The sequence below is a fragment of the Anas platyrhynchos genome, chromosome 11 (assembly GCF_047663525.1).
Source record: "Anas platyrhynchos isolate ZD024472 breed Pekin duck chromosome 11, IASCAAS_PekinDuck_T2T, whole genome shotgun sequence".
Classification (NCBI taxonomy): domain Eukaryota; kingdom Metazoa; phylum Chordata; class Aves; order Anseriformes; family Anatidae; genus Anas; species Anas platyrhynchos.
Window position 1 is genome coordinate 14,236,314 of NC_092597.1, and position 25,822 is coordinate 14,262,135.

A 25,822-nucleotide genomic window follows, 5' to 3' on the forward strand; every position below is an offset into this window, starting at 1 on the left:
ATGTGCCATAAAAAGGTCCTGGCTATCGCTTGTTTCACCAGTTTCTTATCCAGTACCAGCGGACTTATCTTTGCTCATCTTGATTGAAGCAATAAAAACTCTGGCAGCCAAGGAAGACTGTGAACTGTTCCTTTACATTTTCTCTTCTGCTCTTGCTAAACCATGCCAGATACTCAAATGTGCATTAAGGTAAGTGGCATGAGCAGATCTAGAGTCTTTCCTCCCCCCCCCAAAAAAAAAAAGGTACTCATCTTGAGCAACAACAGCTGTTGCTCCATGCAAAGCAACACCTTGGGAGGCTGTGCTTTGGGCTCATCTGTAAACAGTTAAACACTTGAGAGAATTATCTTTTTAAAGAAATAGCAGTGCTCTCCTTTTCTTTGGAAATGCTATCTCAGCTTCTGTAATTCCAAACATCTGGTGAAGAGGAATTTATCCAAAAGAGGAAGAGCAGAGGACGTGCAATCTCCTACCTGCTCTCGGGGGCTGTTGGGGCTCTGCCCTGTTTCCAGCGCCCAGTGGATGCGCTGGAAGGGCAGGACCACGGCGCCAGTTCCTTTAGGGTCAAACACGAGGTCCCCAGACGGGATGCGGATGTTCAGGAACTCAGCGGGACAGCCAGGTTTCTCCGTCGCCAGGATCTCTGAGAGAACGTGGAAACCTGCCAGAGAGCCAAACAGGGGCAGCTTTTGGGAGGATGGTCACTGGCACCTGGAGCAGATAGTGCTCCTGCTGCTCCTAGCCAGACACCATGAGCAGGGCCCACCTTGGGGCATCTGGGGACGTGTAAGAACTTTATGCTCCACATCTTTGACAAATTCAACCTGTTTCCTCAATGAGCCAGCAGTATTTCCCAGTGACCAAAGACCCCTCCAGCTTTCTGAGCAACAGCAGAAACTGCTCTGAATTGTAGCAATGCTGCCTAGCAATCACTCACCGTGTGGCTCTTATCAAGTCTGTTGGACGTTTTGCAATGAGATGACTCTTCCGCTAAAACAAACGCGGAAGTTTCCAAATGACAAATATCAGCATTTGGGGCAACTGTCAAAGGTCACCAAAATTCATGCTGAACACCACTGTGGCTGGCAATATGCAAGGCTTTATCTTTTGGATGTGAGGACTGCTCTGATGTGCAGCCTGGGGGCATAGGAAACCTACATCCTCCTCCTGTTGGCAGCCCCCAGCTCTTACCGAAGAAGACGGCCAGCACGGTTGTGTTCCTCCCGGAGGGCAGTCCAGAGGGTCCCCGTGCCACCACATTGCTGAGCTGGCGAGCGTTGGGCACGTGGGGCTCCTGCAGAGCCTGGTAGACGCCATCCGCGTAGTTGGCCGGCAGGAGACGCAGCAGCCGGGCACCTGGGGCACCAGAACAACACGGTGTGGGGCCAGTGGCACATGAAACATGGGGCCATGGTAGCAGCAGCGTGCACCAGTGTGTGTGAAGGTATAAAAGAGACTGGAGGCACTTATCGTGGCCAAGGACATGCAAGTTTTGGTGCTGATACCAACTCCCCAAAATTCTTACAGCACAGGGATCAGTGCTCTTAAAATGAGGGATCCTTTGTGGTTGTTCTTCTCCTCTCCCTCTGCATCCCCTTTGCTTTCTGGGGGCCTGGGGAGCTCAGTGGTGTGCTCCAGGTGGTAACTGGAGTGGTGTTGAGCTGCCAGTATTCTTTATACAATCGTGTGTAAATATGGCAATTGCCAACATTGTAGGAAATGGGAGAGGTAACGGCCACAGAGGTGCAGAGATAAAGGAGAAGAGCACCCTGATTTGGCACCCACTGCTTGACCCATAACTAAAAAGCTGGGAGATGGGGACAGATGAGCAAATTTTTTTATAAAAGACTCTTCAAAAAGACTTTCAAAAGACTCTTCATTTCAAAAAACTGTGCAGTGGGCATCTCTATTGAAGGGGGTCCCTAAAACTGGGGGAAATCATGAATTTACTGGTTTAGTTTCAGGTTTAGGTTTGTTTTGAAATATTAAGGGTTGACCTGTGTGCTCTAGTAGAGAGAAATCTTGTTTGTCAGGACCCACTGGAACTCCCTGATGGGCTTTCATGTCACAAGAATGGTCTGCACAATGCCTGGACCGTGAACTTGTCTGTCTCTGACTTGGTGTTGAACGCTGCTCAAACAGAATGCTGGTTTTGGCTCAAGATACCTTTTCCTGGCTCTGGGATCCCTGACCGGCAGTGAAATGCCTGCTGGGAACAGCTGTGTCTACCCTACCTCAGATATTTTGAACTGGCCCACAGTGGCTCTACTCTGGCATAATCCAGCCCCAGCACAGCCCGCAGACGGTGCCTGTGCAGAAGGGAAGAGTGACACAGCCACGGCAGGTGCATTTAGGGATCTACCATGAGCAGCAGGAATTACCTGGTTACCTCCTGGGTTTGGACTCAAGTGGGAAAAGGTTCCTCTCTCAGTCCAGATATCAAAGTGCCAGCTCCCCCCATCCCACCACCCCCATCCCCACCTGGCACTCACCCACCGAGCCACGGCCGTGGTGCAGCAGGTTGTTGTACCAGCCGTCATAGCGCTGGACCTCCCAGAAGATGTTTTCCTGGGCACCTGGAAAAGACCAGATCCATCTGGTGAGCAGCACAAAACACGCATGAAAAGAGTATCTCCATTACAGAATTATATTGGACTGTTATATTTTCCGATATTCTTTCTGAAATCTTCTGTCCAAACAGGTATTTAGAGAACTTTTACCCTTCTTTTGAAGGATAAGGAGTGTCTAAGATAAGAAATTCATGCTTGTGATCCTTATATTCCCAAATCAGTGTATAAGGTTTCTGGCTTCCACCAGTCTATTCCGAAAGGATCTTCATTTTCTCCTCTGTGTCAGAGGTATTCCCTTACTTCTCACCCCCATATTACCTATGTGAGTCAAGTGAAGACCTTGACACTGAGGTTATGCTCCTCTATTTGCACTGTGCTTTAAGAGCAAACCTTTGTCAATAACTATTTGTCTTGTTTCCTTTCTGTTAATTTTTATTTATGCCATTATAAGGCTAGAAAGAAGCTCCATTTCCTGGTTACAAGCTGTGTACACACACGAAGCACGCCAGGGGAATCCCCCACACTCAGGATTTTGCTCATTTTTCTTATCTCCTCACAAAAAGAATCATCCCCACCTCTAATATGATACCCCATGAGACTACTTTGGATCCAGGATTTATTCTTGGACCCCCTTCCCAGGAACTGTCCTTACCCCCCAAGGTCCATGTCACCAGTAGAACCACAGTCAAACACAACATCATCCCTGGGGGCTGCATTGGCCACTGGGTCCTTGGAAGAAACAACCTGCAAATAAAGAGGACAAGGAGTGAGCTGGAGCGGGGCTGTTCCAGCAGTCTGGGAACATCGACAGACCACGATGTCAGCTCCCTCTTGTGGTTTCTACTGCCCAGTGAAACCTCCACAGCCACCCATCAGCAGCATCGCCCGACTTGGGCTGCGGGATGGTGGCAGGGGCCATACGGGAGCCCATCACCCTGGGAAAGCTCTGTCAGGAGGCACCATCTGGCCTGAGATGGCCTTTCTGATGAGGCAGGACCAGCACCCCTGCCTCGGGGTAGCTTCAGATGTAGGTTCACAATTCATCATCTACGGCAGGAAGATGTTAAGCCCTGCCAGCTCAGTTAAGAGAAGTATGCTCTTCCTTACAGAAACAGACACGTTTAAACCGGCAGCTTCTCTGCACGCACATTGTCCCATCCAAAGAAAATCCAGCTGTGAACATGAAGGGAACACCCTCAGCATGCAGCCAGGTGCCCCCAAATGTGCCAGTACTGCAGTAAAGATCTCTTGGTCATCCCTGGTTATCTCCAAGCAAGTGCCCAACACCACTGACTAGAGACTAGCCATTCTCATGATGTTTTATTATCTTACTTTCCACAAAGACCCTGAATCCAGAGCAAATGTCATCAGTGGGACCTGAACCTTCAGATCCCCAGCCAACACATAACTGAACAGAGAGATTCCCGGCCATAAAAAGCAAAGGTTACATTTTTCGGTCACAAATGCTATAAAGCTGCCACCGGCCTTCCATGTACAGAAATGCTAAACATGGTCTTTGCCCACTTGTGCCAATACTATGGCTAAGTAACAGAACTGTAGAGGCATATCCAAGGACTAACATCATTTTGGATGAGCTGCATTGACGAGAAATGCAGAGATGCACAGGTTTCTCTGTGTCAAACATCCCTTCTTCCTACATTGCTCTGTCACAAGGCATCCTTTTAGCTTCTTTTTGTCATTGTTCTAATTAAACCTTAAGAAACACTGGTTTCAGTAAGGCTTACAGGTTGCCAGTAGTTCTGTAGGTTTTATTTTTGATTACCTGGGAATCACAATGGGGATTTATCACTGATAATTATCAGTGGTGCAAATTACAGCGTACAGGTAACTAAACACATTATCCACTTCAGAAACGAAGTGGTTTGAGATTTAAATGTTATCATTTGTGCTCACAGTTTATTGCATTTGTAAAACTGGATGTTCATTGCCAGGTTGTGCGCATATCATATGAACCACGTTAACCCACTCCCATCAAAGATTGCTGTACTTTTGTCCTTTTACATTAGAAAGTGGGGTGTTTCTCAATGAGTAACATTTCCCTGCTCCTCCTCCTTCACAACAGCTCACCTTCTTTATACAAGAGACAGAATGTTCTTACAAACCACTCTATTATCTTTTCATAACACGGATTTTAAAACTAAACCACTGTAGAAATACCTCTGCACTGACTGCATTTTCAGTTCTGTTCTCGCCTCCACCTGCATAGGAGTGAGGCATCCAGCCCACACCTGGCTCTATGGGAAACCTTTGTGGGACACCTGCAAAGAGCCGCATGCCCTGAGGAGGCTCTTTCTCACCAGCAAAGCCTACAGTTTCACAGCAGCACAATGTGCCAGGGTGGCTGTGTGGTGCTAGGTTATCCTGCAGCTCCTCTGCAGCATGCACCCAGCAAACAGCTCATGCACAGTTCCTCAGCTGTGCCACAGGGCTCACAGCAGGTCTGTGCTGTGCTAGGGACTGCTGCAAGCCTCGGAGCTGCTAAGGATGCCATCAGAGGCTGTAGCTGGCGGGAACCATAGGAGGAACTCAGAAGTTTGTCCGATGGGTGAAATGCCATGACGCTTGAGACCTCTGCCAGGAGTGGCAGCGCCCAGCCACCATCACCACACAGGGCTTTTGTACCAGGGAGATCTTTCCTCTTCCCTGCTGAAATCAGTGCAAAGGGCTGCAAGGCTGGAGACAGTGGTGTTATTGCTCCAAGCAGTAGGTTGGACTACAGACTCCTGAAACATAGATTATTTTCCACCCATGTTGAATCTTCCATATCTTCCTTCTCTTCCATATCTTTCCATTACCTTTATGTCTTCCCATGACTTATTTGGCATATCTGCAGAATGTCTCTCTCAACCAAACGTCGAGCCATCTCCCTTTTCCAGGAGCACTTTTTCATGGCAGTATTTGGACTGTGCAGGCATGGGGAAACATGACCCTACATCTCCCCCGTCTATCAGACTTTCTCCAGCCATTCCTGGGAACTTCCTCAAAGGCAAGGCTGAGTAACATGAATCCTTACAAGACACTCTCAAGAAGGGGAAGATGCACATCTGAGCTTGGGGCCCCATGCCCAGGGAAGACAGGCATCCCATGAGCAGCACTCAGCTGTCCTACAGGATGCCTTGCCATGCTGCAGCTGAGAGCTCCAGCTTCACTCTCTCCAGTGTGTTCTCTGTGTTTTGAGGACCCATCACCTGGCTTCTCCAGAAAGAGCCTTCTGCTCTCAGATCTGCCTCCAAACCTGCCAATCTACCCAGGAGCTTCCCTGGCATAACGAAATGTGGCTGACCTTGGAAGCCCATGGTGCAGCTTGTCAATTGAAAGTTTTGCAAGCTTGGATTAGCTTGATAGTCTTATCAGTTTACCTGGAAGTTTGTAAGGTCTGATTAGCCCTCAAGGCTTTGCTGTTCCACAGATTCCTGTGATACCTTGGGAAAGTCACTCCCTCCATCTGCTCCTAGTGGAAGGATGTACCAGCTTCCCAAGACCTGTCTTTTCCCATTAGAGAGCAAACCTGTGCCCTATCTTAAACCTGGGCTTTTTACATCCCTGAGTAAGTTGAAACCCTGCTGCAGAGGGTACATGCAGGTGGCTTCCCCCAGAGCCAGGACCTCCAGCTTAACTCATCTCAGCAGATTTGGCTCCCCCAGAGTTAAGGCTTCATCCTTCAAACATCTCCTGAGCTCTCCCCAGAGGCATGTGTCAGCTTGGACTGTGAACCCCGTCAGCACACCGGAGGAGTGGCAGTGCTGTGGCTGAGCTGAGGGTGACCATACAGGTAAAGCAGACTCAAGGCTCCTTGTCCTTATGGCCCCTGTTAGTCACAGCTTTCTTCTCTCCCCCCCACCACCACCCCAGTCTTGGTGGGACAGGTTGGGACACTGCCACCTTCCCCCACCAGCCAGTCTTGGTGTTTGAGAACAGACTGCATCTCTCCAGCCTTGGATGTTGACCACAAAAACCCACAGCTGGGCACACACTATGGACAGTGATGACACAGGGACCCGCAGCACCTCCAGCTTGTCCACCCCAGGACTCCCCTGGAGCCAGGTGCTCCAGCATCACCACGGTGTCAGCCCACCTTGCCCTATGGCTCCAAACCCTGCCAGGCAGGGATGTGCAGGGCTCCGTTGCACCCTGCAGGAGGGGGACGTGTGTGACCTCATCCCACTCTGCTCTCACACAGTTCTCCATGCCCACAGGGACATGGGTGGTCCCACCCTCCTAGTACCCTGTACAAGTGCATGCCCCAAGCAGGCAGGGACACCAGTGGCCCAGCTGCATGTTTCCCATGGACGCAGAGACATACAACCTTATCTCACCCCATACCTCACACAGGTGGGAAACGTATGTCCCAGCCCCTTCCACACACCACCCAGCCAGGGACGTGTATGGCCCCATCGCCCTTTGCCCCTCGTGTCAGAGAGGAGTAGCACAACCCCCTGCTCCCCCCACGGGCAACAACACGCACAGCAAAACCCGCGGCACGCCTCGGCAGGCAGCAACATGTGCAGCCCTAGCTCCTGCTCCCCCACGCGGGGAGGGGACACAAGCGTGGCCCCGACCCCCCTGACTCCATAACAAGCGATCCCCTGGCACCTCCCACCCAGTCGGGGAGGCTCGTGGCTCTGACCCCATTACCCCACGCACCCCACACTCAGCAGGGACACGCACAGTGCTGACCCCAGCGCCCCCCCAGCCAAACAGCAACACGTACAGCTCCGACCCCCATCACCCCCGCGCAGAAGCGGACACGCGTGGGACCGACCCGCAGCCCCCCCACGCAGGCAGGGAACACGCGTGGAGCCGACCCACAGCCCCTCCACCCATACAGTCAAGGGAACACGCGTGGAACCGATCCACGGCGCTCCCCGACATCCCCCCCCCCAATCACCCCCACGCGGGGCAGGACACGCGTGGCCGCGATCCCCCGAGCCGCGGCACTCACCGTGGCGGCGGTGCTGCGGGCTGTGCGCTGGGGCGGGCGGTGCCGGCATTTACATAGGGCTCCGCGCCCGCCGCCGCCTATAAGAGCGCTGCCGGGCCGGTACCACCCGAGCGCCGCCGCCGCCGCCAGCAGGTAGGTGCCTGGGACAGCGCCGCCGCCCCCCGCACCGGCTCGCCCGAGCCCCGCTGCCCGCAGCCGCCGCCTCGCAGCGGGGCGCCCCGCTGCCGCTCCAGCCCTTAGCGAGCTCCGGGGAGCAGCCCCCCTCACCACCACCACCCGGTGCTCGCTGCTTAAGGGGTCCTGGATGGGTGAGGTTGGGGAGAAAAGGATGGAGCTCCATCCTGAACTAACGCAGAAGTTTTTATTTAAATGGATTTGACTTTTTTTTTTTATTATTTAATTTTTTCTTCAGGGGTGGGATAGTACAGGGGGTCCCCACACCTTTCAACTTCCAAGAGATTGCCCTTGGAAATTTTGATGGGAAATATCAATCTGGAGCCCGCAGCAACCCAATCAAGGGTTGCTGTTGGCTCTACTGCGAGGTTTGGGATGGAGTCCTCTGAAAGTTCCCTTCCAGCCTGACTCATCCAATGACAGGAAAACAAGATTGTCAATCCGGAATATTTTAAATGAAATATAAACTTTTATGTCCATTTCTACTAAATTACTGAACCTTTCCTTGAAGATGTCTCTAGACTTTCCGTCTCCATACATCGATAGAGGAGATGACAAGGGCTCGAGGGCTACATACTTGCTCCTGCATGGAGGATGCTTTCCAAGGTGCAACAACTTCAAGTTCTTCTGTCCTGAGCTGCGGCCCCCAGCTTTCCACTTCAAAGCTGTGAAAATGCCAAGGAACTGGTCTTCCGTGCAGGAAACTCAAAGAAAGATTGGACAGGAAGCAACAGAAAGCACTGTTTCTCTAGGAATTCTCCCCAAAATTATTCTTACAAATTATATTGTAGACAAAATGTAAACATCCCTTGATATTGTCTGAAAGTTAGATTAGCTTTAAAAAGGAAACATTTTCCATGTTATGTTCTGTGTTTTCAATTCTTATATATCACTGGTCTTTTGATGACCCTTTTAAGCTGCAAAGAGGTGAATTTTAGCGAATGCAGACTTGGAAAGCATCCCCTTCCACGCGTTTCCATCTTCTGAAGTTTAGATAAATATACTATGAAAACAGCGAAATTCAAGACAACAAGAGTTAACTAGTTCTAGTCTAAACTGGTTGTTTATTCCTTCTCTTACAGCCTCTCAGACTGTGAGCACATTTGCTGATCTGGGAACCCTGGACTTCAGTCTGATATTGTAACATTGGGACTCAATTACAGCTCCTGCTCATCAGGTAATCCTAGTAGAAATGGTGATTGAAGGCTGTACTGCTCTGTGCTTGGCTGTCCTTGGAAATCCGCAGGAATAATTACAACAAAACAATATGAAACAAGATTTATAAGTATACTTGATAGCTCTGTTATTCTGGAACAGAGAGTCTAGATAAGATGAGAGCTAGATCAGTTGTGAGCCAGACAATTTCCTTGTAAAACCCCATGTCTGTTAAACTGTTTGCTGTAATGATCTGGGTTTCTTGACAGAGATTTATTCTCAAACAAAATATTGCTTTATGGATTGAAAAGTGACTTCAGCTGCCTCGGTAAATTGTTTTAAGATACTTACTATAATCATCACCCACTTCTAGGGATTTGAGACCTGCGCTTTTGCGGCTGAATTGCTTTGGTTTGGATCTTATCTAAAAATATGATTATTACTGTTTTCAGAAAATAAGAATAAAATCAACTCCTTCATGCAAGGATAGAATGAAATTATATTTGGCTGTGAGTCATGTTAGCTCTGGCACTCCTTGACTTTTGAAGACTTCCCAGGGTAGTTACATGCAGAGATGCTATTAAATAAGCAAAATGAAAGGACTAAGCATGTAATCAGTTTTGGTAGAAAATATCTAGCCCAGAAATGGGTGAATTTCTGTAATTGCCAGAACTAAAGTGTTGGTGGGAGTTCAAAGCAATCTTTTGGAACTGCACACTTTGCCATTTGATTTTGTATAGCTTAGTGTCCCATAAAGATTCACCCCTGATGCTTATATGCGCCAGTGCTCCATTCTTGGACCAACATCTGAGGTCCACGGGTTTCTTCTGTTCCTTTGGGGCTGCTCTGGACCGAGCATAGAAAGAGATTGTACTTTGCTACTCCTAAGACTTTACAGTTCCTGGGGAAAAACCTCTCCGAGGAGAGGGGGTGGCAATAGAGGTAGTGGGCTTTGACTGGTGATGGTGCCCCTGGCTGGTATAATTTTGCTTTTGTGAAGTCAATGTTCTCAGAGGTTCATTGTCATTTTGGAGGAAGTCTGCATGTGCCACTTTGGAGGAGCGGTGGTTGCTGGCTTGCAGACTTCCTCGAAGGGCACACCACAAAGTGGAAAGCCCTGGCCACATCTGCTGGAGGGAAAAACCTGGCTCTGTCCGGGGAGGAGCTGCTCGGCAGGTTTCTGGGTCTGGGCTCTTCCTCAAGCTGCAGCAGGACAGCACCTTGTGGTTCCCCGCGCGGCCACAAACCCCTCAGGCTGGCTAAGCCCTTGCCCAGGCACTTCCTCTCCTCCCCTGAGGGCTTTGGGTGGCATGTTTCTCTTCTGGGGAGTATTTCATCGTGTCTATTTCCTTGCAGCGTCATTTCCTTGAGTTCTGAGGTGGACCTCCCGCAGCTGGTTATTCCAGAGCTGAGTTGGAGCTCAGCTGAGTTGGACCTCAGGCTCAAGAAGCGAACGAGGCAGTCTGAGCCTCTGCTGTGACTGCCTCTCTCCCCCGGGCTCCTGGAGGTGCACAATGACTCTCTTCAACGGCATCTACCCCTTCTACCTGCAGCAGAGGAAGCACTTTGTGTTCGATGTCAGCACCATCATAGTGATTATTGTCTTCCTGACGTTCGCTGCCACCTTCCTGCTCATCATCCCAGGCATCCGTGGACGGGCGGTGCGTGACCCTTCCTCCTGGGGATAAAGCATCCACTGCCCACGTTTTGGATGCTGGGGCGAGGCAGGAGGACAGCCAGGGGCTGTTCCTCCATGCCTGACATCCCACCTCTCTCCATGCAGAGGCTGTACTGGATATTCCGAGTTCTCCTCAGCCTGGTGGTGGGAGTGGTGATTGTTGGTAAGTGCTGCGCACCCCTTTCGAGGGCGGGCACGGGGCAGGATTTGACCCCGGGGGCAGGGTCTGTGTCTGGGGAGTATGAGCCGGTGAGCACAGCCGCGGCTTGGCAGAGGCTGGTTGCCCTTCCCTTACTACGCAAAGCAGCCGTGCAGCTTCTCAGCTGGGCTCCCCCACCACTCGCACAGGGGCTGAGAGTTCTGGGAGGTGCCCGAGCTCACTTCTGAGTCGGGAGGGCACTTTGCTTGCTCTAATTGCACCGAGGAGGTCAAAGAGCCCCATGTTCCTCCAGCTGCACGAGCCTTCCTGAGCCACCTGGTGCCACGGGAGCACAGATAAGTAGCTCAGGCTGTGGCCAGGAAAAACTGGAGGGTGAAAGGGATGTAGAGAGCAGGACAAACTAAAGCATAGTCAGGATGAAAGCAGGGGGTAAAGACCTGTGGATAGCCAGGCTGTGACCAGCTGCTTGATTCTGCTACCTGACACATGGGTTATGGGGCCCAGCCTGGCATGTGGTGGTCGCCCTCCACCTGGGGGTGTCTAAGTGCTGGGAGATGCCACCAGCGCTGCCAGGAAACACAGTGCCAGGCTGCAGCTGGAGGAGGGGAGGAGATCGTGGCTTGCTCCACAGCCTGAACCAGTTCAGCACTCACTCAACTCTGGAGAGCCATCCAGTGCTGTTCTCAGTACAAGGATGCAGCCAGGTGCTGCTTGGGCACACAAGAGGAATTAATTGTTGTAAAGCCAGCGTCAGGATTTCTGTCTTCAGTTGGGCACACTCAACCCTGCAGCTAGAAAATGTTCCGACAAAGCTGCAACCGGATCAGTGCTCTCACAAGTTGATTCAGCAGCTGAACTTATTTTTAGGCAGGTTTGAAAGGTTTTGTGTGGCCTGAGATTCAATCATTGTCTTTACATTCAGCTTGTATTATTGCTGGAAAATTAAATCCACAGCAAAGTGAAAGTGTTTCAGAAAAACAAGCTTTTTTTCAAAAAAAAAAAAAGTATACTAAAAATGGTTCAAGTTTTTCTTCTTCCCCCAACTGAAATGACCAGCAAAAGCTGCAATGGTGCTTACCACCCCTCTCAACCACCTCTATTTGACAAAAATTCTAGTGAATTTCTGCTATTCACTCTTAGTGCTATGTGCTGCTTCATAAGGAGCTTAATAATGGCAATGAAACTCACCCCTGTTCCTGAGGCTGAGGAATGGGCTCATTTCTGAGCCCTGTCCTTGGGGGCTGTGGTGCTTGCCATGGTGGGGAGCTTGCAGGGAAGTCCTGAAGAGAATGTCCAAGGAGAAATCAGGTCCTGGGGTTCGTTCCTGGGAATCTGAGCTCCCCCCCTCCAGGACTGAGGGAGTGGATGCTCAGCAAGAGGAGGACAAGAGCTCTGCCAGGGCGTGGGAGCTGGTTGAGGCACGTCCTTATGGCTGACTCATTTCTCCTGCCCTTCATACACTCCCTTGCAGTGCCACAGAAGGAAGGCGGCAGCTTGAGCTCATCTCAGGCCCACCTTGAGTACAGCAAGGTCTGGGACCAACCCTTCTTTAACCGCCCTTCAATTTTTTCTGGCAGCTGTCCAGTTCACGGGGGACTGGGAGAGCGGCTGGGTGACAGCAAACACCTCCTACAAGTCCTTCAGCAGTGTCATGGTGAAGGCGGACATCGGGCTGCACGTTGGCCTGGCGGGGGTGAACGTCACGCTGTTGGGTGAGTCTGATGTCCCTGCCTGTAGTTCTGGGGGTCACGGCCATGGGAGGTCTCCAAGTGCTTTGTGGACGGCCTTGCTTTTACTGGAGGCTTCTGGGCCGATGTCATTGCTGGGTTGCCTGTGCTCCTGGCTGGCAATGCCCAGCCTGCTGGGCCACAGCAAGACCATACATAGTCTCCCTCCTCTGGCAGGAGACCCGGTGAATCAGGTCAATGAGACCATCGACTACAACGAGCACTTTGCCTGGAGCTTCGATGCAGACTACGACCACAGCTACAGCGAAGGCCTGGAGAAGGGGCTGCCCAGCCCCATCCTCTACGTGGCGGAGAAGTTCACCACAGAAAGCCCCTGCAACATGCACAGGCAGTACCGCATCTCCGGCCACTACGCGTCGGCCACTCTCTGGTGAGCTCTTCTCTGCAGGGGAGATACAAGGACATGGGAAACAATCATAGAATGGCTCAAGTTAGAAAGGGACCTTAAAGACCACCCAGTTCCACCCCCTCTGCCATGGGCAGGGACATCACCCACTAGATCAAGTCACCCAGGGCCCCATCCAGCATGGTCTTGAACACCTCCAGGGATGGGGCATGATGACCACGAATCTCTGCTCCCACGTGGAGATGCTCACATAGATCCACCTAGGCTATGGCACTTGCACATCTTATCCACTGGTCTTCTCTTGTTTCCAGGGTGGCCTTCTGCACGTGGCTCATCTCCAACATGCTCTTCTCCATGCCCGTCCTAATCTATGGAGGCTACATGGTCCTGACCACAGGGGCTTTCATGATCTTTTCATTGCTTTCCTTCTCTACTGTGAGGAACTCCCTGATATGCCCGATCCAATTTGGGACTGCATCCCTGCTCATAGACTATGGGGGATCTTTCTGGCTCACACTAGTGATTGGTAAGTACAAGCTACATCAGGACTCACCACAGAGTCTGGGTTTGCAAGAGTTCTGTGTTTTTTTTTTCCTCATAAATGGAGGCAAGAGAGCTTGGGGAGTGCAGCCCAGTGGAGGCTCGCCCTGTGCCTTGGCACAACAGCTCCCAGCAGAGGTATGGAGAGGGCTGGCAAAACTGGGAGCACAGTCCCTGTCTTGAGGGTGGTGGAGGGGTTTTTAGTCCCTAAATTGCAGCAGTGCAAGGAATTGGGGACCATAAGCCTGGAATTTAAGACCCATACTTGTTTTTTATGATGCTCAGCACAGAAGCTGAAGTGACCTTATACAGTAGTATGCCGTCTTATATAGGAGAAGGTATTGTCCCTCAGTAGGGGGCCATCAGGGTAGGATATGGGGAGGGAAATGTGTTGGTGTTTACAGGATTGCTCTCACAGAGCACATTGTCTTTCAGGCTTGCTCTGTTTTGTGGCTGGGATCGCTATTGTCGTACTGCACTACTTCAACCCAGACCTACTGAAAACTTTCTTTGACCTCCATGAGGTCAGAACTGAGGACTGCCAAGAAATGACTGAAGTGTACATCAACCCTCAGTTCATGAGCAACACACAATCTCCTCCTCAGCCCTCCAGAATTATCTCCAGCGGCATGTAGAAGAAAGCTTTTCCTATTCCTTCCCTGAAGGCAGGCCCAAGAGGGCAGAGCACAAACCCTTCTTGGTGTCTCCCAACACCCATATCCCTGTCCATCTGCCTCTAAAATGTGCATGAGCCCATGATGGGATGGGGACTTGCTCAGAAGTACCTTTGCAGATTCTCTTTCCCTGATTGTCCTCTCTGGGGAAAGGGCAGGCTTTGCAACGAGCCAGCAGGCTGCAATCTGAGTAGCTCAGATCCCCAGCAAGTTGAGCCATATGCTCACCTGGGGATCTGTCCCAAGGAGAAGTGCCCATTCCTGCTACAGCTTGGTGCAGGGAGTCTGTGGTGGCCAGTTCCCATACCAGAAACTGAGCTTTCTGGTGAGATTTCTCATGGGGAGCACCCGTGACTCCAAAAGCCAGCGATCAAACCTGTTCAGTTTTTCTTTCCCAAGCACTATGTAGACTGTGTAGAACTTGACATGTACCTAGGAAGGCCAGGCACAGACCCAGACTCCCCCGGGCTGGATGCTGCATGAGCTAGAGTAAGAAAGCTGCTCCAAAAATAAAGACTGAGTAAACATACCATGGAGCTTGCCAGGGGGAATGTGGTGATGTGATTGTTTTCACTTTCAAACTTGGGCTTTACGAGATAAGAACTGTAGCCTAACGTGGGCCAAAAAGATGCCACAGGGGCGGGAAGAATGAAATTATACCCGTCCAGCTGGAGCACACTTGTACTGGCTGGGCTTACCACGAAATGCAACCCTGAGTCAGACCCAGCCTGCTTGTAGATGAGGTGAGAAATGAAGTGCATCAAGTTGTGTAATTACAAATAAAAGATGAGCTCTGGAACCAAATCCACCAGCCTCACAAGGTGTCCACTGGCATGTGCAAGGTGATAGTCATATCTGGATGCTGGTTACCTGAAGAGCTTTAATCCAGTTAATTGTGAAGGAGACAATTTCAGTATTTTGACTCTTTTCTTCCTGAGAAAAGATTCTTGCTGTTAAGTTAGACTACTTATTCCTTTGACATGAAGATTGTGTCGCTTTAGTGTGATTTGTTACTGACAAGAATTGTTACTTTTAATAAATTTTTATTTAAAAGTACTTCTTGGAAACGTGTTGGTTATTTTCTGGGGCTGTTTTCTTCTGTGGGGGCTGTGGGTCTTGTCTGCAGGCAAATGCTTGTGAGCTTGCTGCGGTGGCATCCTTTCTATTGGGGTTGCCCTGGCAGAGGCACCCGCAGGAAGGATGAGACTCATTGGCTTGGCTCAAGGTGGGCCCCTGAGAAACACTTGTCATCAGAAGCAGCATGTTACAGTGCTGTAGGAGACCCTCAAAAAGATTTTAATTAGTTGAATAGCAGGATGAAAACCATAAAACAAGAAAACTCCCTCAAGAAAAGGAAGCTGCTTTCTCAGGTCTTTCATTCTTGAGTGCAGACATATCAGGTCTGGAGGCATTGCGGGAAGATGCTGCAACCAAACACAAGTTATCGAGACTGGTGTGGGACAGATCGTGTGTCCCTGAAGCACAGGAGGCTGGGGGGCTTCCTATCTGTCCTGCCACTGCGTCTGGCACCCTCCTGAGCACTGCAGCACTGAGCACGTTTCTGTTTTGCTCAGGGATGATTATTTTGCCTCACTATGTAATGTCATGTGTTTGTTCACATGCATCATGAGAGCTGTAGTTGTACAGCCCCTGCTTGTGCTGCTGCAGGCCCTACCTCCTCCATACAACACAGATCTTTCCTCAGTTTCCTGGCGGTGCCAGGCTGCTGTTGGACAACAAGATGTAAAGTGATTGCCAACAAAGCCCTGGTTCTCAGCCCAGGCTGCTTCTGGCCCTACGCTGCCCAGATGAGGTTTGATGGCTGGGCAGAACCTGGCATCTCACCAGAGACCCAGTGCCAACAGGCAGAGCAAACACCATTAAGCAACTTGGAGAGCACAGCTTCTGGGGCTCTGTAAGGACCATGGTCCCTGTGCCTGGAGGTAGTCAGTGCCCCAGGACATGCAGCCATCATGTCACCTAGCTTTCACCAGAGCTGCCTGCTACCTTGCCCCTAGGATGGGCTGCAAGGGGGAACATGCTTCAATTTTAATTAGATAAGTAAAAGCGTTTTGTTACACCTTGCATCTTTAGGCTGAAGCGTCTCCTAGTAGACACCTTTGGGAATGTCCTGGCTGAGGTCTCCCAAACCAAAGGAGTTCAGCTCCAACCTCTTTGTAAATGCCTCTTTACCACATAAAAGGCTTTGCCTGTGACTTCTCCCCTATCCTATGATGGCCATGTGAAAGGAACAGCATCTCCAGCCCTCAGAGGGACTCCTTTATTGACAGACAAGATGAAGACTGAGTCCAACATATTTTACTAAGAACAGCAAGTGAATACAACACAGGGGGAAAACAAACAAACAAACAAAACTAAACAAAAAGCATTGGGTGGCCACATCCACCCTGGATTTGCAGGATTCCAGCTTTGCATACCCCATGACAAGTTCATTTCCACAGCCTTTTACACTGAATGTGAATGAAACTGCATCCAGAGCTTTGTGCAGAGCCAGGGGAGGGGAGCGGGGTGAGATGGCCCTTGGTCCCCTCCTGGCTCTTTGTAGGGCAGGCAGACTGCCTGGTGGTTTGATGCTCCTTTGTGATCCAGCCTCCAAGGCTGCTCACGGAATTGTGGTTTGGGGTGTTCATAAGCAGTGTAAGAAGCAGGAGCCTACCGACCAACTCTGACTGCTCTGCTTCCAGCATAGTGTGCAGCCCAGCAGCTCCCTGACCCACTGTCCACGAGCCTCAGCAGTGGGGTGCTTGGATGCATCTGAAATCCAGGATGCCTCCAGAAATTGGTTCCTCCAACATTCAGGACACCATCAGGGTTTGGGACATCCAACATGGCACTAAATCATAGGGGCAGGAATACAACTATTGTTTTTGAGGAATCTTTCCAGATTTGGATATTCTTTTCAGTCAGCTGTTGATGTGTCTCTTCTCACCTGGGCTTCTGGGGGTTTGGACCTGAACATGTATTCGGGGGGATGATGTCCTCTGTCTTTATCCTCCTTCTCCTGTCCCCGCCCAACTGTGTCTTACAGCTGGGTGGTCGTCACCTCGCAAAGCTCATTTAGGGGGACCATCAGTACATCCTGGTCAGAGGAGCTGGACTCATCTGGCAGGTGGGGCTTGTCCCACCCCTCTGCTTTTTCTCCTTTTCCCTCATCCAGGTTAAAGACAAGCTTCAGCTTCTGTGGTCGCACGGAGTTGAGGATGATCACGCCCAGGCCCAGCAGCAGGCACAGCAGCCCTGAAACACACAGAGTGAAGACAAGTGTTGGCCCCTGTGCTTCCTCCTAACATGTCCCATCCCATCCAGACCCAGACCTGGGGATGGAGACCCAGACCCAGACCCAGAGCCAGACCTGGAGATGGAGGCCAGCATCACCTGGGAGGTCAAGGGATGGGTTATTTCCCTTCTCACCTTCCTACTGCACCTCCATATCTAGACACTGCCGTCCATTTGGGCTCTCCAGTACAAGAAACTAGCCAATAAACTTGGGCAGAAGGCCAAAATAGATGGGGCTGGAGCCCACCATGTATGGGGAATGTCTAGAGGAGCTGGGCTTGTTTAGCCAGGTAAAGAGGAGTCTTCAGGGGAACCTCTGCTGAACAAGAGCCAGTCTCTTCTCAGAGGTGCACAGGGGCAACAGGAGAAATTCCACCTTGATATAAGGGAAAAAAATGCTCTCCATGAGTGGAACAGCCATGGGACAGGTTCTGAAAGGCAGAGAGGGTCTCTGACCATGGGGATATCCACCACCAGACCAAACAAGGCCCTAGACAATCTGATGTGTCTTTGTGGTTAACCCTGCTCTGGGCAAGTGATTCAGGACTTCTATAGCACTTCCCAGGGCACGCCTCCACACAGGTAACTGGGGTCACTCAGATGAGTGTGGACAAAGTACTTTTGGGGCATCATTGCTGCAGGGATGAGCAACAAAAGCCCCAGTAGCAAGCTGAGCACCCACCTGTTGCTAATGTCAGCCAAAAGGATCCACCGTAGTCTGTTTTCAGGGAGGCTGGTCCAAACTGGATGGGACACTTTGGGGTGTTCCTCGCAGTGATGAAGAAGAGCAGTGAGAAGAGCATCAGCGCAGCAGTGAGCAGGAGCATGTAGCCACCATAAAGGAGGATGGGCATGGAGAAGAGCAGGATGGAAATGAGCCAGGTGCATAAGGCCATCCTGTGAAAGGACCACAAAACTGAGCTGCACGCGTCACACTTGGACATGAAAATTCCTGTGGTGGTAGAGGGGCCTCTCCACACCCAGGGGTATCCAACACTAAGCTGCACAAGGCCCCGAGCACCCTGATTTGGCTTTGACACGAGCCCTGCTCTGAAGTGGGGGCTCATCTGGGGACCTCCAGAAGTCCCTTCCAAATTAAGCCTTTCTCTGGCCAACTACAGGTATTTCCCACCTATTCAAAGGGAGGATGGCAGCAAGGAAGAGCTTTGTAGGAAGAACCAAACAAGAAGCCCTGCCCGCCTCTGATTCAGCAGCTGGAGTGAACCCAGCTCCCAGCCCTGCCCTGTGCGTGGTTTTTGCGTTTATCTCATGGGGAGGTGAGAAATTGTTATGATTCCAAGAACAATAAAGAAGAATACTTTTACATCAACTCCCCTGCCTTGAAATGACTCCCTTCTCAAAAGCAAGGAGGTTTAGGCATGGCCAGTTACTTCTGAGAATGAAGAAGGGTACGTGAGCTGGGGCTGGGTGCTGGCACCCTTGCAAGGAATCACAAGGCACTTGTCTCTGCAGCCTTTCTTATGATCTGAGACATGTGGGGATGCTCTGAGACCCTGCAGTCATGGCACACACAAAGGATCCCCATTTTATGCCAAAAACAGCCCCTGAGCACCCTCTCAATGTTCCCTCCTGCTCCCCCCCAGCAGGTCTCACGCCTGCTCCAGCTTGCTGGAGGAACCCCCATGGTCTCAGCAGGGCTCTGCATCTTCAGCCAGGTGGCCTGGGAGAGGACCTTGTGCCAGAAGCCTCACGAAGTGCGCTGGGTCTGGCTGGGATGGAGTTAACTTTCCTTGCAGCCCATACAATGCTGTGCCTGCACTTGTAGCTAGAACAACTCTGGTATCACACCAGTGTTGTGTCTGCTGCTGAGCAGTGCTGGCACAGCATTGGGACTCCTTCAAAGGCCACCCAAAACCAGTAGGTAGGCAGTGGGCAAGAGGTGGGGAGGGGATATCACAGGGGCAGCTGACTTAAACTGGCCAAAGGGATATTCCATACTGCATGGTGTCACACCCAGCAATTAAATGTGGGGAAGAGGAGAATGTCTCGTTATGAAGACATCTGTCCCCCCAGACAACTGCTATGCATACTGAGGTCCTGCTTTCCAGGACATGGCAGAACATCAATCAATGATGGGAAGTAGAGAATTTTTTTTTCCTCTCCTTGTGCTTTAGCACAGACTTTGCTTGTTGTTTTTTGTTTGTTTGTTTGTTTGTTTTGTTTTGTTTTGTTTTTCCCTTTCTCTCTCTCTCTTTTTTTTTTTTAATTTTTTCCTCTTCCATTTCCCTTTAATTAAATTATCTTTATCTCAACCTTTGAGCCTTTTTTTTTTTTTTTTTTTTTTTTTCCAACATACTTCCTTCTCACACTCTTCTGAGGAGGGGAGGTGAGAGAACAGCTGTGGTGGAGTTCATCAGGCCAGGAAGGTAAAATCACCACACGAAGCTTCCTGTGCTTTCCTTTAGATAATGCAGAATATTTTCACCACCTTGCTGCATTAGGGTGCGGGGGTTAGATAAGGACTACAGGGGAGATGACCAAGCATGGGCGTGAGCCATGCTGGAATCTCTAATTCTTCAGAAGGGAGGGTCCCTGAGACCAGCCAAGGCTTTTTTTGTGGACTTCCAAGGAAGAGAGCAGCTCCAACAAGCACTCTTGGCTCTACTCGGTTCTTCCTACTTCCCGACTAAGCCCTGGAACTGACCTCCTGCTCCACCTTACCACAGCGTGATGGACGCGTAGCGGCCGGAGATGCGGTACTGCCTGTGCATGTTGCAGGGGCTTTCTGTGGTGAACTTCTCCGCCACGTAGAGGATGGGGCTGGGCAGCCCCTTCTCCAGGCCTTCGCTGTAGCTGTGGTCGTAGTCTGCATCGAAGCTCCAGGCAAAGTGCTCGTTGTAGTTGATGGTCTCATTGACCTGATTCACCGGATTTCCTGCCAGAGGAGGAAGACTTAGGTCTTCTCTCAGCCTTAGAGACAGCTCCAAGGTTTCCCGGTACATGCAGGGTAGCCAAGCTTGTGCCCAATCCCTTCCGTTTGCGATATGCACTCACCCACCAGCGTGACGTTCACCCCCGCCAGGCCGATGTGCAGCCCGATGTCCGCCTTCACCACGGCACTGCTGAAGGACTTGTAGGAGGTGTTTGCTGTCACCCAGCCGCTCTCCCAGTCCCTGGTGAACTGCATGGCTGTAAGGACAGGTTAGCCACGGCCTGGTGGCCAGACATCTAGTGACAATGTCCGTGGGAGGACCTGCTGGGACTGCCACCATGGCCTGAACACCATCCCAAGGGTGAGGCCTAGGTTGTAAGCCTGGCTTGTGAGCAGAAGGTACATGTGCTTGCGTGTCATCTCTCCAACACCTACACATGAGCTCTGGAGCCCCATTTGGGATATTTTCTCCCAGCTCAGACCCCCAGACCTACTGGTAATGGGGCTGGCTTGTGGGCACCCTCCAGACTTTGGTCCTCATCTAAATGCCTGCCAGTTTGTCTGGGTCCCCTGGCAGACGGCATCAGACTTCCATTGTCCATGCTAGAGATGCTCTGTGCATCTGACCACCAACCTTTAGAGGAGATGGCTCCCACCACTTGCTGATTGCCCTGAGTGAGCCAGGTGCTGGGCACAGAAATGGGTTGGTCTTCCCTGTGAGCTCATCCTGCAGGCTGGGCTTGGCTGCTCCATTCATTTCATCCCCCCACACCTCACTCCTCCATGCCACACATCTTGGACATCCTTGCTCTTCCCCACCTGGCTCCAAGTGCCCCTGGACCCCTGTACTCACTGAGGACCACGGCTCCGATGAAGAGTCCCATCATTACCCGCAGGAGCCAGAAGAGTCGCTGCAAGTGGGAAGCAGAGGTCTCAGATTTTGTGACCTGGATCTCAGCTCCAAGCATGTCCCACCAGAAATGGGGCCATCCTTAGCCTGGGGAGCCACCCCACAGGCTCTGTGAGTTGGTAGGAAAGGGGAAGGACCCATGGGCTTCCCTTCCATGGCATGGGGAAACCTGGGGGGAGAAGGCAGAAGGGAGGTCGAGGCAGGGTAAGAAGGTCAAAACCTGTTTTGACCTTCTTTCCATTTGGGAAAACCGTGCCTTTCCCTTTCTGAGAAAGATGGAGCCACTCCCTTTCATAGTCCCGAGTGGAAGTTTTCACACTTATCCAAAGCTTGCAAGTTTTTATGTGTTGGCAGCTGGCCACAGCTGGAGACAAAAACAGTGGGGTGGTGGGTTGGCTGGGTGGGAAACACCTTTCTGCAGGCTTGTGATGTGCGAGCAGTGGGGTCACGGCAAAGTGGGTTTGCCACACATCCCCCCGGGCTTGTCTGGCAGTGCTGAGGCATGCATAGCGCACACCGCCTGTTTTTTTGGGGATTCAGGAAGGTGGAGCAAGTTCTTTGTGCCTCACCCAGTGAAATCATTCAGGCTAAATCTAACCGAGAACCTGCCAAGCTCAGATCTGGGCTGCCTGTAAATTTGGGGTGGTGGAGTCCGGCATGGGAGCTGGGCTGGAGCTCGTCCTCGGGGCTCGCTGGAGATCCCACAGCCCTGGCCATCAGCAGGCCCCTACCCCGGGGCCACATTTGCTCCAGGGTCTGCTGTAGAGGCAGGGAAGGGGGCAGCACATGGGGTGCACCCAGCATGGGGCTGGGCCCTCCCAGCCCCTCCACTTACCCCCTTTCCTCGGATGCCCGGCAGGATGATGATGGAAGTGGCCAGAGCAGAGAGGAAGACGGAGGCGATGACGGCCGAGGTGGTGTTGAAGGGGAAGCAAGCATTGGTGCCAGCGTAGAAGGGGAAGGAGCCATTCCACAGCGTCATCCTGCTGCCTGGGGGGTTGGAAATTGGCGCCTGGATCCCCCACTATGAGCATCACCACCTCGCATCTGGGAGTGCATTCAGGCAACCCCCATGGGACCCCCTCCACCTCCCCTGGCCACATCCCAGAGAAAAGCAGGCTCAGAGCTGCAGGAGTTTCAGCTGCAATGCCTAAGTGTGTCCCCAGAACTGGCAGCAAGGTGCACACACATGGCTGGACCTCCTGCTTGCTCCTCTTGCTTGTTCTCCACCCCTGGTCTTTTGTCTGGGCTTCCACCCTGCCTTGGGCTGGCTTCTAATCAAAAAATCCAGCTTCTGCTTGTGTGCAGGAGGCACTCCATATATCGGGGCTGCTCCTCCCCAAGCCCCAGATGGAGGCAACCCCAAGGGAGCAGGATTAACCCAGAGGCAACAGAGAAGCTGCCCCATGTCACTACTTCCAACCCCGCATCCTCAGAGCTGGCTGGCGGCAGCACCATGCCACAGCAAGCAGAGAACTTGGAAAACAAGCATGCTGTCATGGTTTTGGCCAAAGCATTTGGCCAAGACTCTGCCGGACACCCCTGGGTAGTGGGGACCATCTGAGCAGCACCTGCAGAAGCACCCGCACCCCTTCCCCATGCCGAGCCTACCTCTGCCGCGGCGATGCCGGAGCGCCCGCCGATCCCCAGGGCCGGCTGCTGCTCAGAGGTGCTGCCTCCCCGCCTGCCCACGCTGCCTCCCAGGGCTGCAGGCAAGAAGCCAGCCTGGCGTGTTTCTCCCAGCAGTTTTCTTGTGCTTCCAACCCCCTCGGCAGAGGGAGGGTAAAACCACGTCTTGTTTTTTACCAAGTTCATGCCCAGCAGGAAATGAGGCATTCCCGGTCAGACTTTGCCATTTTCCCTCAAGTCCCAGACTGTTGCTACTCTATCTGAACACTGAATCCCTCCCTGGGGGTTGTTTAAAAAAAAAAAAAAAAAAAAAAAAGATGAACAAAGGGGTGGCAAAGGTGACGTGGCTGGGAAACATGTGCAGAACTGTGCTGCGGGCGCATCTGCTGGCTCAGGCAATGCCTGGATGTGGAGTCAGCTCCAGATCCAGAAGCATCTGCAAAGCAAGGGAGATGTGGGCTTCAGAGCAAATGGGGCAGGTGCTTTGGGGTGATCACTAGAGTTTGTGGCTTTGGGCCGCCTGGAGAAGTGTGGGAGAGGGACAACCAAGGAGATGCCCGGTCCAGCTGTTAGAATCCCACTTCCCAGAGAAAGGATTTCACTGAATTTCCACACAACCCTTTTTCTCCATGGAGTGGGAGCTGATGGTTCATGCACAGCACAGTTGTACTTCTCCCTGGAGAAGAGCCCTGCAAGTTGGAGCTGCCATCCTTCCCCAGAGACCCCCGCCCCAGTGGCAATGGGACCGTGGTGTGGCATTGGCGAGGGGATGCTGCACATCTCTGAGCTGCTGGTGGGGTCATTGGCATATGGCTGGCTTTGCCTTTCCCCAGCACTCTGCATCCACAGAAAGGTCTTATGGGAAGCCTAAGGCCACAATGATAGCTCAAACTTTTTTTTTTTTTTTCCCCTCTCCTTTCAATTTTCTGGGTATTTCTCCTATTTTCTGAGGGACAATGGTGGTGCAGTCATGCCATTCTCCAGACACCTTCCAGGGAACAGGTCTAGGGGTGAGTTTTAGGTGCAGAAGCCTACAGCCACATGCCCAGGGCACTGCTCCTGCCGTGAGCACCCTGCCCACAGTTTGAGAGACATCTTTTATCAAGCTGCTTCTGCTTCGCCCTGTTTGCAGTGATGGATGAGGGTGAGTCACCCCATCCAGGCCACGGCAGGGAGTGGGGCGGTGGGAGCAGCCCCTCTTGTGCAAGCTGCCTCACCATTTCTCGCAGTGCTGGGAGCCAAGGCGGGGACAGCGTGGGGATGTGCTTAGCCAGGGAGGTGGCTTTGGGGACACATCAGGAGCCCAGGAGGCCACCACAAGGGATTTCTGCTTGGCCTGTAGATGTGGCATTTGCATCCAGGTGTCACCCTGGCCATCCCCATTCCTGGTCCCAAGCATGGACACGGACACCTCAGCTGGGGCAAGGCAGCAGGTCTGTTGTGGTGCAGCCCATCTAACATCCCCTATCCAACATCCCATCACTGGAAGAGGTCTGGGTGTCAGAGGGAAAGGTCTGGGTGTCAGAGGGAAAGGCCTCCTGTTGGCCAGCCCAAGGGAAACCTGCTGGGATCTCCCCAGCAGAGGGTGCCCACCAGGTAGGCAGCGGCATGGTGCCCATGGAGCCACAAAGGTGATCACCATGAAGGTGACAAGGGGCAGGTGCTTGCGGCTGCTGTGGAGCCAAACACAAGAGGAAAAGGCCAGGCATCTCAGCATGTGAGACCTGCAAAACAAGACCGGCCAAGAGGCCAGGGCACGGCATGGCTCCTCTCCCCTCCCTGTGACTGCTGCCTGTCTCAGCTCCTGACTCGTGGCCGCCATCCACGGCAGGCTCATCCCAGCAGCCAGGCCTGGGCAGCAGGCTGGTCACACCTCCGACGTGTGTCACGCCGTGCATCACGTCCCTGCCCGCCTGCTTCCTGGGGAGCGGTGCTGGGGACACGGGGAGCAGCTCTGACCCATCTCTTCCACCAGCCACAGCTCCTGCCAGGCCCGCTACCGCCCGGCCTTAGCAGTGTGAGTACCTTCACTGGACAGGGAGTGGAGAAATGCCCCAAACTGCCTGGGTTGAAGTTTCTCCACCTCCCTTATCCAGAGATATGATAGACTTGGCCCATTCTCTACCAGCAAACGCAGACCCATGGGCTGGGGCTGCCTAGAATGCCATAAGCTAAACAGGCCAACCTGGTTTATTTCATGCTTCATCCTAGTGCAAAACCCTGAAAGCAAGAGCACAATCCTGTGCCAGTCCACACTGCTCAACAGGTATAAAAGCTCAAAGACTTGTCCTTGCACACACATGGCTAATTAGAAGGAGGCAGAGCTACTGTGATCTTCGCTTCCAAGGCCAGCATGCTGCTTGACCTCGCCCTGGCAAAAGCCAACCATTGCACCAAGATCTTCCTGTGCGGTTGGTTTGCTCCAAGGAGCATCAGGAGTGAGCTTGGTGGCCAGGCTGCAGCATGGGGTGAGGGATGGGATCAGGCTGCCAGTGGGTAGGATCATTGCTGGGTGCTGGGTTGCAGCTACAGGCCAGGGATTAGTGTCTTGTGGTGGAGACACAGGAGGGCTAACAGGGAGATGGAGCTCAGCAGGAGCCTTCATCCTCCCAGAAGGAGGTGACAAAGGCATGAGGCTTTGGGACACATTTCATCATGGATTTCACCACCACAGCTTGGATAACCCCTTCCTGGAGATAACAGCCCTTCCTGTCAGTTTGACGTAGCAAAGAGGGAGCTGCCCCTTTCCAAGCTTTGCTGGGGCTTGTTGACGATGCACTATGTGGTAATTAGCACTTTCAGCCCAGGTTGCAATTTAGAGAGAAGCTTTCCCTCATAATCCCTGCTGTTAGAGGCCTAATTAAAGCGATACCCATTTTTCCATGGAACTCCTGTGTTTAGCATCACCACAACAGCCCCAAAATTGATGAACAGAGCTGTGCTACCCCACCTAGGATTCAGGTCTGTGTCTGAGCACACACAAGCACTGTACACCCCATACCCTACCTGTGGGTAGAAGATCATCAGAATATCTGCATCCTCCATCCAGGCAAAAAGGCCAATAGCACATGGTGTGATAGGAAAC

The 25,822-nt window shown here is 52.0% G+C and overlaps 3 protein-coding genes across 6 annotated transcripts in view; 1 reads left to right on the forward strand and 2 right to left on the reverse strand.

Moving 5' to 3' along the window:
- The window catches only part of DUOX2 (dual oxidase 2), a 27,625-nt gene extending 15,585 nt beyond the window's left edge, over nucleotides 1–12,040 (reverse strand). The window contains exons 1-5 of one of the 2 annotated variants that reach the window (XM_072043266.1): nucleotides 11,889–12,040; nucleotides 3,223–3,314; nucleotides 2,493–2,576; nucleotides 1,192–1,356; nucleotides 474–661 (exon numbers count right to left, since the gene is read on the reverse strand). In XM_072043266.1, coding sequence (XP_071899367.1) covers nucleotides 474–661; nucleotides 1,192–1,356; nucleotides 2,493–2,576; nucleotides 3,223–3,286 — 501 coding nt within the window. In that variant the 5' untranslated portion in view covers nucleotides 3,287–3,314; nucleotides 11,889–12,040. Of the gene's footprint in view, nucleotides 1–473; nucleotides 662–1,191; nucleotides 1,357–2,492; nucleotides 2,577–3,222; nucleotides 3,315–7,533; nucleotides 7,635–11,888 lie in introns of those variants that run through there. The other variant, XM_027466437.3, reaches the window with a different exon arrangement.
- DUOXA2 (dual oxidase maturation factor 2) lies at nucleotides 7,625–15,064 on the forward strand. Of its 3 annotated transcripts, none has more exons than XM_005017233.6 (8): nucleotides 7,625–7,665; nucleotides 8,790–8,884; nucleotides 10,219–10,523; nucleotides 10,646–10,703; nucleotides 12,278–12,412; nucleotides 12,605–12,818; nucleotides 13,106–13,320; nucleotides 13,770–15,064. In XM_005017233.6, the coding sequence occupies exons 3-8, from the start codon at nucleotides 10,377–10,379 to the stop codon at nucleotides 13,967–13,969; spliced, it is 969 nt and encodes a 322-aa protein (XP_005017290.3). In that variant the 5' UTR covers nucleotides 7,625–7,665; nucleotides 8,790–8,884; nucleotides 10,219–10,376; the 3' UTR covers nucleotides 13,970–15,064. The 3 variants fall into 3 exon arrangements, with proteins under 3 accessions (XP_005017290.3, XP_071899369.1, XP_071899368.1); XM_072043268.1 differs by lacking the exon at nucleotides 7,625–7,665 and adding an exon at nucleotides 8,293–8,313; XM_072043267.1 differs by lacking the exon at nucleotides 7,625–7,665 and adding an exon at nucleotides 8,430–8,505.
- Nucleotides 15,065–16,280: 1,216 nt separating this feature from the next.
- DUOXA1 (dual oxidase maturation factor 1) lies at nucleotides 16,281–23,030 on the reverse strand. The gene is made up of 7 exons (XM_027466463.3): nucleotides 22,720–23,030; nucleotides 21,944–22,098; nucleotides 21,052–21,109; nucleotides 20,321–20,455; nucleotides 19,988–20,201; nucleotides 17,988–18,202; nucleotides 16,281–17,266 (listed from the first exon to the last, which is right to left on the reverse strand). Exons 2-7 carry the CDS (start codon nucleotides 22,088–22,090, stop codon nucleotides 17,052–17,054), a joined length of 984 nt encoding a protein of 327 aa, XP_027322264.3. The 5' UTR covers nucleotides 22,091–22,098; nucleotides 22,720–23,030; the 3' UTR covers nucleotides 16,281–17,051.
- Between the last annotated feature and the right edge of the window lie 2,792 nt (nucleotides 23,031–25,822).

Excerpts from the sequence above, each read along its gene's own strand:
- DUOXA2 (XM_005017233.6), top strand. The coding sequence starts at position 10,377 with ATGACTCTCTTCAACGGCATCTACCCCTTCTACCTGCAGCAGAGGAAG. Across the intron at positions 12,819-13,105 it reads TACGCGTCGGCCACTCTCTG|GGTGGCCTTCTGCACGTGGC; the intron begins GTGAGCTCTTCT and ends TCTTGTTTCCAG. Across the intron at positions 13,321-13,769 it reads CTGGCTCACACTAGTGATTG|GCTTGCTCTGTTTTGTGGCT; the intron begins GTAAGTACAAGC and ends ATTGTCTTTCAG.
- DUOXA1 (XM_027466463.3), bottom strand. The coding sequence starts at position 22,090 with ATGACGCTGTGGAATGGCTCCTTCCCCTTCTACGCTGGCACCAATGCT. Across the intron at positions 21,110-21,943 it reads CGGGCATCCGAGGAAAGGGG|CGACTCTTCTGGCTCCTGCG; the intron begins GTAAGTGGAGGG and ends TCCCACTTGCAG. Across the intron at positions 18,203-19,987 it reads TACGCGTCCATCACGCTGTG|GATGGCCTTATGCACCTGGC; the intron begins GTAAGGTGGAGC and ends GTCCTTTCACAG.